General features: G+C 41.0%; 1 protein-coding gene across 1 annotated transcript; it reads left to right on the top strand.

Moving 5' to 3' along the window:
• The first annotated feature begins 5,559 nt into the window (after window positions 1–5,559).
• On the top strand, window positions 5,560–7,688 carry LOC123961895 (cyclin-dependent kinase inhibitor 1C-like). The gene is made up of 3 exons (XM_046037679.1): window positions 5,560–6,264; window positions 6,433–6,550; window positions 7,010–7,688. The coding sequence occupies exons 1-2, from the start codon at window positions 5,733–5,735 to the stop codon at window positions 6,546–6,548; spliced, it is 648 nt and encodes a 215-aa protein (XP_045893635.1). The 5' UTR covers window positions 5,560–5,732; the 3' UTR covers window positions 6,549–6,550; window positions 7,010–7,688.
• Window positions 7,689–9,387: the final 1,699 nt, after the last annotated feature.

The following is a 9,387-nucleotide window of genomic DNA, read 5'->3' as shown; positions in this document are numbered from 1 at the left end:
TGTGTAAACAGAATTGGGGACTCTAGGCCAGAGGTAAAGAGAAATCTCTCCTCTGTACGTAATTATTATCATTTTATAAGACTTTATACTTCTACTGAAATGCATCAAGGAAGGTGTTGTACTTTTTACTCTTCTACATTTATCTGGGGCCTTTTGGTAGTTTGCCAAGGTTTTGCATTCAAAGATGTCTTATAATTGATTGTTAATTAACAAGCATAGTAGTTACATTTATCAACTTAATACTGAAGGGAACCATTATTCAAAATACTTTTTTAGTTATAGATGAGTTGCATTTATTGCTAATATGGCTGTACATAAGTGCCATTTTGAATTCAACAATAAAATTTGACATTGCTGCTTTTGTAGGATTCAAGTGCTTTTTTTGTTTACACAGTCATATTGTGGGGATGCCTTTTTCTTTTGGAGACAAAAGCCCACAATAAGATAAGTCCCCATAATGTAAATGATTAAATTTTATGATGAAGACTTGGTTCAAGGTTAGGTTAATATTAGGTTTAGGTTATGGTTAGGGTTACGGTTAAGCAAGTAGTTTTTATGGTTAAGGTTTAGGTAAGTCTCCAGGAAATAAGTTAATGTAATGTCCCCTGAAGTGGAAACGTGGAGAAAGCGCATGTGTGAAAAGATTGACCTATAGTAAACCTACCCACAGCCAAAGGCAACATTCTCTGCAGGCTGGCTGAGGCCCACTGTGGTCTGAGAACCATAACAGCCACTGTAGGTCATAAACTGTGAGGACAGAGGTTTTGTAATTGTAAGGGTAAATGAATGGCAGGAGTCGCCCAAGGCTTTAAGTATTTGTCTGAACTATAATGTTTTACTGCATGGCCAATTAGCATTCAAAAACAAAAACTACTGAGTGATACTTTTTCTTTGACGACATTTATTGTTCATCAACAAAGAATATTCTTTTGATATACTGACATTCTCTCTGATTCAGGGCATAACATGTAGCTCTTTAAATCCCCAAATTACAATGAAATTCAAAAACAACAAAGCTTCCAAGAAAACAGATATTTTATATATAAAATGCAGCTAAATAATGTATAAAGTGACATACAAAATGATACATATTGGAGAGAGAGAATTCGAATCTAGGGACAGAAAGACAAAACATAAAGGTCTTATCTTCAAAGGAGTTATAGGTGCAATCCAGACAGCTGTCTTCTCGTCAGTGCTTTCAATTTAGATCTTTGCTTCTGTAAACGTTCTATTAAATTTTTTTTATTTGAGTTTTTTTGACTTTATAACATTCTTGAGTGGTTTATCCTACAAAAATAACAGACTTTGTTGTGGTTATATTTCACACTGGGTTTCCTTTGGTGATATAACAACTTCTGGAAGATGCTTTTTCTGTTCTATTTTTAATGAGGAAAAAATAACTACAGTAAATAAAAGCAATGGTGAACAGCTGCCATCTAGCCTAAGTGTCAAGGTTTAAAAAGTAAAACTATAGATGTCCACAAAGTCTAAATGTGTCTAAATCAATACATCCAGACTAGAGTATTATTTAATAAAAGAGGGCACACAAAAATAGCTGGAGGGCTGTGGTAAAATTAAACATTAAACATGCACTGAAACAACTGCTTTGCTTAGACTTTGCTTTAAATCAACAGACATGGATCCCGAATATATCCCTGAACAGAAAATGATATTACTTGTCACATGGTATAATTCAGTTTCAAACTGCTCACTGATTTACTTTGAGACGTTGGAGGAAGACGTCTGCTCCTCAGGTTTGACGGCGTTCTTTTATGTCTTCTTCTTTAAACATACACACCCACATACACTTTGCTTTAAATCAACACACATGGATGCAGGTTTATAAAGTAAAGTAAAAATATTACAAATGTCACCATTATTGTATGTATTCTATAATCAACTGAGCTTACACTGTAGATTCATCAGTTTTCTCTCTGTTTCTGCTCTCTGCACAGCTGAGGTTCCATCCTACAGGAAGACATAATGAAACAACTGTGTTTGTATAAGTTAAAGTTGTTAAATTATATATTTCTGAAAGGTCTGATGAGCTTAGGAAATACATGCAGAATTTGGCGGAGTGGATCATTAGGTAGGAAACAGTGGCTAACTCGTCCAGGAAATCACTCCATCCGGGTGTGTCAAACAATGGCCAACTTCAAGCTTAAAGGCAGCATGCTGAGGAAACAGTTTAGGTGTCTCATGTGGGTGGGGGATCAAATGACCATTGATCCTCTTTCTAAAGGGCCCTGTGGTGATGCCTGCAACCCTCTAACATCAAATGGATGCGTTTCTTCAGGTGAGTGGTTTAGGTGGGGGTGGGGGTATAGCAAGACCCTCAAAGTGGCTTTTCAGTAAAATCCTTTAGGTATAAAACTTACATCCAACCACGGCAGCAAAACACATCTCTTGAAGTCTCTTGTAGTTAAGTTAAATACTGCAATTAAAGATCTCTCTTTTCTCTTTAATCTTTCTGTAGGGTCTAGCAGAGGACAATATGCATATTCATTACTCGTTTAGATTTTTTAGTATCATATAAACCATACATACAATATTATTGGAAATAAAACATCACATGGCATAAAAAGAAGTACAATTCAAGCCAAAAATACCTGCTGTGGAGCTCCAACATAATGTTCCATTTGAATTTAATTTAACTTTACATTCAAACGTTCTCTTGTGTCAGTGATTTATTGGCTCCTTGAAAGTACCTGCATGACATTCAGAGGATCTAAGACATCAACTTAAAATACACACTGTTCTGTTTTTGTCTGCTATTGACACAGGAATCTGGAGAACTTGCATTTAGTCCTCAGGGTAGTCTATCAAAAAGCAAATTATGCCGCTGGAGTGTGTGTGTTGTGTGTATGTTTAAAGAAGAAGACATAAAAGAACGCTGTCGAATGTACTGTGCACCTGAGGAGCAGAAGTCTTCCTCCAACTTCTCAAAGGAAATCAGTGAGCAGTTCGAAAATGAGTTATACAGTTTGACAAGTAAGATCATTTTCTGTTCAGGCATAGATTTTTATCAGAGCAAAAGCACACCCATGAACAGTACTGATGAACTGAAGCTGTTGATCATTGTGGTCTGTCATCCACTCAATAACGTAATGTTTATCCACTTTATTGATTACAGAGAATATTAATGGAGGTAAAAGTGAATGCTTTATTTAATTGTTTATGCAAGTGAATTGACCTTCTCTGCATGGAGATAGGCTACAGCTTTAAATTAAGTTAATAAACAAAGGCCACATTTTAGTAAGTAGCCTAGCTATCTTTCACCATTAGAGGGAGCCAACATACAACACATAGAGACTTCTGCCTGCCTTAGTCACAGAAAGGGAAGGTTTTTTGTTTTCATCTTTCCCAACAGAGCCAAAATGATGACAATGATCATCAGGTGTGGCTCCAATCACCAATCACCAATCACCAATCACCAATCAACTTAAGAGATTAACAACTTAATCTTGTCATTTTTTATTATCAGAAGTACTACAACAATAAAGACATTTTTTTGAAAGGCAATCACATCAGATGTTTTTTTTAGTAACCAAACCAAATAGCCAATAAACTATAACGTGTCAGCCCTTATCCATTATTTGGTTGCAGAGAATGTTTTTACTATTTAGAAAAATTTGGAAACCTTTTTCATCACTCATTGATCACTTACAATGGGTCCTTTTGTGTGTGTCCAGCTGCTGCTTACTGCCTAAATATATGGTATGGTTTTTAGCATCATTATAGCTGAATCACATGTCCAACCCGACATGGGACAGAACATCACCTGGTGAAGGGACATCACTTACAGAGAGCACCTGACCTTTGGTGGAACGGGTGAATCATTCAGGCAGGTTGCTGCCTACAATGCCATCCTGACACCCCTCCCCAGGTGGTCTCACACTTAAATCCATAGGACTCTAGCAACTAGCAACTCTCTAATGTCAAAAGTGCCTTGTTGACCCAGGTGACTCTCATGTGACATCACTGTGTCACATGAGAGTAAAAGTTTTTCACTTTGAGAAACTGGCAACTGACCTGCTCACTCATTCTTAGGTGTAAATGAATTTAAGTCTTGAATAGTAATATATTACAAATAAAAACGTGTTTATTCCAACTCCATATGACATACTCCATTTGCACATTTGCATTTGGAAATACGAGTTTAAGTGCTACTGTCCACTTACACAAATAACAAAACTATATGTTCCATTTTGGGGGGTTTTATTGCCTTTCATTTTGCTGCATGTGTGCGGTTAACTCCTATTGCAGTACCTTTTGGAACCACTAAGGGTCGCTATGCACCTACTAGCCACTGCAAAGGCGTTGTCTGTCTCTCCCGACTGTTTGGATCCAAGGACAGCAGACTGGAGACTGTAGACACTGTCAACGCTCAAAGTTATTTATAGTATTGTTCTGGTATTAAGGAATGTTATAGCAAGTCACCCCCAATGGACTGAATGTACAAACTAAATAAATAAATGATGACCAATGCTGAATAACCTACCTAACCCATAATAATCCTTCAAGCCTCCATACGCGCAGACCCACATCAGTGATGACAGTCACTGTGACAGATTGTGTCACTGCTACAGTGATTTACACCTTTGTGCATAACCTTACTCTTCCATGGTGAAACTGAACATCTTTGTTGTTGAAATGTAGGGGGTTGTAATTCACTACTTAGCTGGATTACAGTTATCTCTGTACAACATGCAGTGGTGTAATCAGTTACACAAAGAAAGCCTTTACATCTTCTGAAGAGTTGTGTTGCTTCGTTTATAGAGTTGAAAACTGCTCAGCTGGGTTTAAAACAATGTGTATGACCAGGTCTTCCCATACAGTTGTATACTTTGCTCATGTGCGTAAAAACCAAAGCAGCTCTCAGAGCAAAATCCTTGCGGACGGGTGAGAGAAGATACAATGTAACCTGAGTTCGCTCGTAGGCTAGGTCAGAGAGAAAATCAGAGTGTGTGTTGCGACAGGGAGTTGCTGTAGGCCTATAGCCTATGTGTGCAGTGACGTTAAGGGGTCATTGTCGGACAGAGAATTTCACCTTATAGTCTTCCCGTGTACATTCGTTTTTATCTGTAGCCCACTTACAGCCGTCAGGCTGTGTGTTTTTATAAAACATAATACGATCGATCCCCTACTAGTTAATTGAGGGACGCACTACACAGCGGAGCGAAGAACACTTGTGGGGAGAAAGGAAAAAACGTGTCCGGTAATAGATGCACAACTACCAGCCGCTTGTGTGAGTGCCCACAGGCGACCGAAAAGTGCAGCTCCAACAGTTTGACGCTGACATCGGGGGAAGTCCGCTCCCTGTTATCACAGGGTTTGACACTCCAGGAGAAAAATCAGAACGCTGCGCTTTGCTCGGCGCACAGCCAAATGGCCACCAGGGGCCGATGGGAAATTGGGGTGGGGGTGGTGCGTGTTTTTTGAAGAGGGTTGGACTCGGACTTAAGGCAACCAATGAGAAAGTCGCCCGAGGTGGCAGACGAGTTGTTGGGAGGTTATATACGCCACATCTCACTAAGAAGGTACATTTAAACCGAGCTGTGTGGTGGAGAGAGACGGGCGAGCGAGGAGAAAGAAACAAACTCTCTCACGCACATTTAAAGCACAACAACAACAACAACAACAACACCTGATATCCTACTCTCTCATCGGGGATCAATCAGCCAAATCGGGCATCTTTACATTTTTTGGGCTTTGTTGGAAAGATTTTGGAGATGTCTAACGTTCAGTTATCGAGCAGCGCGCTGGAGAGGCTGGTGGCCAGGAGGACCTTCCCTCTCCACAGACGCACGAGCGTCTGCCGCAACCTCTTCGGGCCGGTAGATCACGACGAACTGAGCCGGGAGATGAAAACCAAGTTGCGGGAGATTTCCGAGCTGGACCAACAGAGATGGAACTTTAATTTCGAGACCAGCACCCCGCTGGATGGGGATTACGAGTGGCAAGAGGTGCCCGTGGATAAGACCCCGGTGTTTTACCAGGACTCTGTACAGAACGACAGGACCAGGGTGCCGGCGACGCCCGTCAAGAAGATGCCTTCCTCGGACTCTGCTCCCCAGGAGATCCCTCTCGTGGATGTACAGGAGCGCTTGGCCTTGCCCGAGAGCACCAGCACTCCCTCCCCAGCTGAGGTCAACCAGGAGAACCGCACAGACAAGCTCAACTCAGGGAGGCCGACTCACAGACAGGTCCCGTGTGTTAGGCGCAAGAGGACGGCCACTACTGACAACAACACACACATCACAGGTAAATATAAATCATTTTAAATCTCACGTTTAGGTTGTGTGTGCTCTTGGCTTGAGGCTTGTGTCCTGTAGACTATCACATCATTCCCGTGTCTGTCGCTCTCTCTCCGTGCGTCATTTCAGCCCAAGAAGATTTATGTATCTTAACTGGTTTTCTTCGTTCCCGCAGACTTCTTCGTGAAACGAAAGAGGGCTGCTGATAGAAAATCGAATGATATGGGCGCCTGCCATCACTCCAAGTCTCCAATCCCATTGGAACAAACTCCACGGAAGAGAATCCGTTGAAGGTAAGAAGATTTATCGTACTATTTTCTAAAGTGTTCAAGCGCTTCAAACGTTAATTCTAGTCTACTATGATCCCTATAATATAACACCTGAAATGTTCAAACTGTTATTAATTATTAAGAGTTCAGCCTTAAGCCCGGTGGCTGCATTGTAGGCTAACTTTTTATTTCTGTTTTGGCTTTCCTGTGTTAATTGTAAATGATTACGTTTGTCAGAAAGCCCAGGCACTATCATATGGAAGGGGGTGGGGTGAGTTTGGGGTGGTGGTGAAATCGCAGTAGTAGTGTAGTAGCCTGGCTGTAGTAACACCAGTGGTTGGGGGAGGGGAATGTGCGTCACGATGTGGCGGGAAAAGGCATGGGTTAAAGGGTGACGCCTGCTGAGGTTACGTCTCCTGTTTCCTCAGAAAGCTGACTCGCGTCTTTCTTCGGAAAACTTATCGTGCTGTATTCCTTCCCCAGGTGGTTTTGCACTATTTCCCATCGCATTTCGATGACGGAGGGGAGAATGTTTCTCCCTACTTCTTAAATGCCTGGAGAAGAGAAAACGGGACCGGCCCGCTGCTGCGGCTCGGTGAGACCCGGCGGAGCGCAGCCTGAACACCGGACCAGACTCTCAGGACTGAACGGTTTGGGGGGGAGGGAGTGGAAAGAGAAAAATTATCGGATTACTTATCCAGTACAAATGTAGCATTCATTGTTGCTTTTGCATACAGCCACTCGACAGTGTTAAATGTTTTAACATCTGTGCAATCCTAAATTACTTTAAAAGAATTGTCTACACTGGCCTAAAGTGTACAGCTTTATAGAGACAATAGCTTATAAATGTTTATTTCTGTTCTGTTTCTGTAAATGTATATTTTTAAGACTATTCTAACTTATAATTTATTTATGTTTCTTTTATATTTGTTAAATGCCTTGTTGATTTAGCCAAAGGGCATGTTTCTAATTTTATTTTATTTTATTATTTCCATTTTGTATTGTGATGTTTTTGCAATCATGTAGCTTCCCCATAGTAGTCAACACTTGAAAAAAATAGGTTTCTTTGTGTTTCTGAGCCGTTAATTTGTGTTTTCATATAAGTGCCCTAATTATGTCTTGCAAAAGATGAGAATAAAATATTTTTCACTTCAACCTTAAAGCTGATTTGTTGGTGTTTTTGTCCAGTTGTTTGGTTTAGGGATGTTTTGAAACTGGTTGTGAGTCAAATTAGTCTTGAAACTGAGATAAGAGACTCGTGTGTTCTCGGTTCCTGTTTTTATTTAGGACTGCATTTTTATTTTCAACAGAAGCTGGCCGCAGTCTCCTTATTGGTTGTAGATTAGATTAATAGTAGGTCTACCTTTAGAGATGATTTGATGTTTCACACAAGTGTGGCAGCAAAGAATGCAAAATAAGCACCACAAACAAGCGCCCCCCTCCCGGGGAAGCAGGTACATTACTTTTCAATAAGCAGCGCCTGTAGGCCTATCTGTCTGCCTCTATGGCCTCATATACCTTGCGGAGGGGAAACGCATTCAGACGTGGAGCATGGCAGCTGCAGGGTATAGGCTGGGATTTAAAGACCCTTTCGCCCCTCTAAAGAAGCAGCAGCTGCCTTTGGATCCCCGCTTTGTCCGCCACGAAGACACTCCCACATCCACCCGCACTCAACAAGCCCTCTAAAGACCCACTCACACACACACTGTTTACCCCGTCGTGGATACACCGGGCGTGGAGGCCACCTGCCAGAGCTGGAAAAAGAAAACTACTAGTATTGTAATTGTCCTAGTCTATTGAAACAAACCATTCAACAGGTCATACTTGCAAGTTTAGCCTTAATTGAAAGAAGCCAAAAGCAGCAGTGTCTGCGCGCGGGGCCTGGGCTGCCTGTCAGTGCGCAGAAAACAAAGGTGCATTTCATAATTGTCCACACGTTTCTCCATTTGTTTGGATCGTTTCGACTGTCTGACATTGATGTTTTGATGAAAATGGAGACTTTTGATGGCCAGAGTGACTTTGTCAGCTCTATGCAGCCATAAGCTCTGACGGGCTTGTTCTGATTTCCAACACAAAGCGCTCTCTGGCTCCATTCTTTCCTTTTTGTTGCCATATGGCAAATCCATGTAGACATAGCCAAGACCCATTCAGTCAGCCACAGAATGTCCTGCATCAGAGAACAAAGGACACTTTGTCTGGCTGCTCTATTGATACGGATGGGCGAAAAAAATATTATAATTAATCTATGGCTATATCCAGCTAATTAACGCCCATATGCCCGCGGGGAGCTGCTAGACCATTCAGTGTAGTTTTAAATTCTCAATAGTTTACATGTTAAAGACAACAGCTGTTCATGTGTTACTTTGATGAAGTCCCCTGTATGTTGGAGACTAGACACATTCAGGGGTTCAAGTCCCCCCTCAGAGTTAAAGGGGTCATCTTCCTTTATTTGTCTACAGCTGTGCAACTATATAAAAGTTGTCCTAATAAAAAGAACTTAATATCGCATTCGTTTTATCACAAAGGTATTGAATTTGAGCCATTGCAGAGGAGGTCAAAGGTTAAGGCCTCTGTAAGCTTCTCTTTAAACAGAAAAAAAAATTCTAGTTGTAGGCCTATTTTAAACAGTGATTCACTTTAATCAGACTGTCCATGCATAATAAGTGATAATTGACACATATATTCTAAGCTTCTGAGCCGAGGCCTGAATATTTTGTGACTGGATGGACAGTGTGAATTGTCTTCCTTGAAAATGTTATAACCAATTTGCAATTATAACTTAATTCAGCTCTTTTGTACATATGATGGACATAAGGGAAAGAGATGAGGGCTAACATACAGACCTCATTAACAAGCCCACT

This window comes from Micropterus dolomieu, linkage group LG22 (assembly GCF_021292245.1).
Source record: "Micropterus dolomieu isolate WLL.071019.BEF.003 ecotype Adirondacks linkage group LG22, ASM2129224v1, whole genome shotgun sequence".
NCBI lineage: Eukaryota > Metazoa > Chordata > Actinopteri > Centrarchiformes > Centrarchidae > Micropterus > Micropterus dolomieu.
This window is presented reverse-complemented; position numbering and strand designations above follow the sequence as displayed.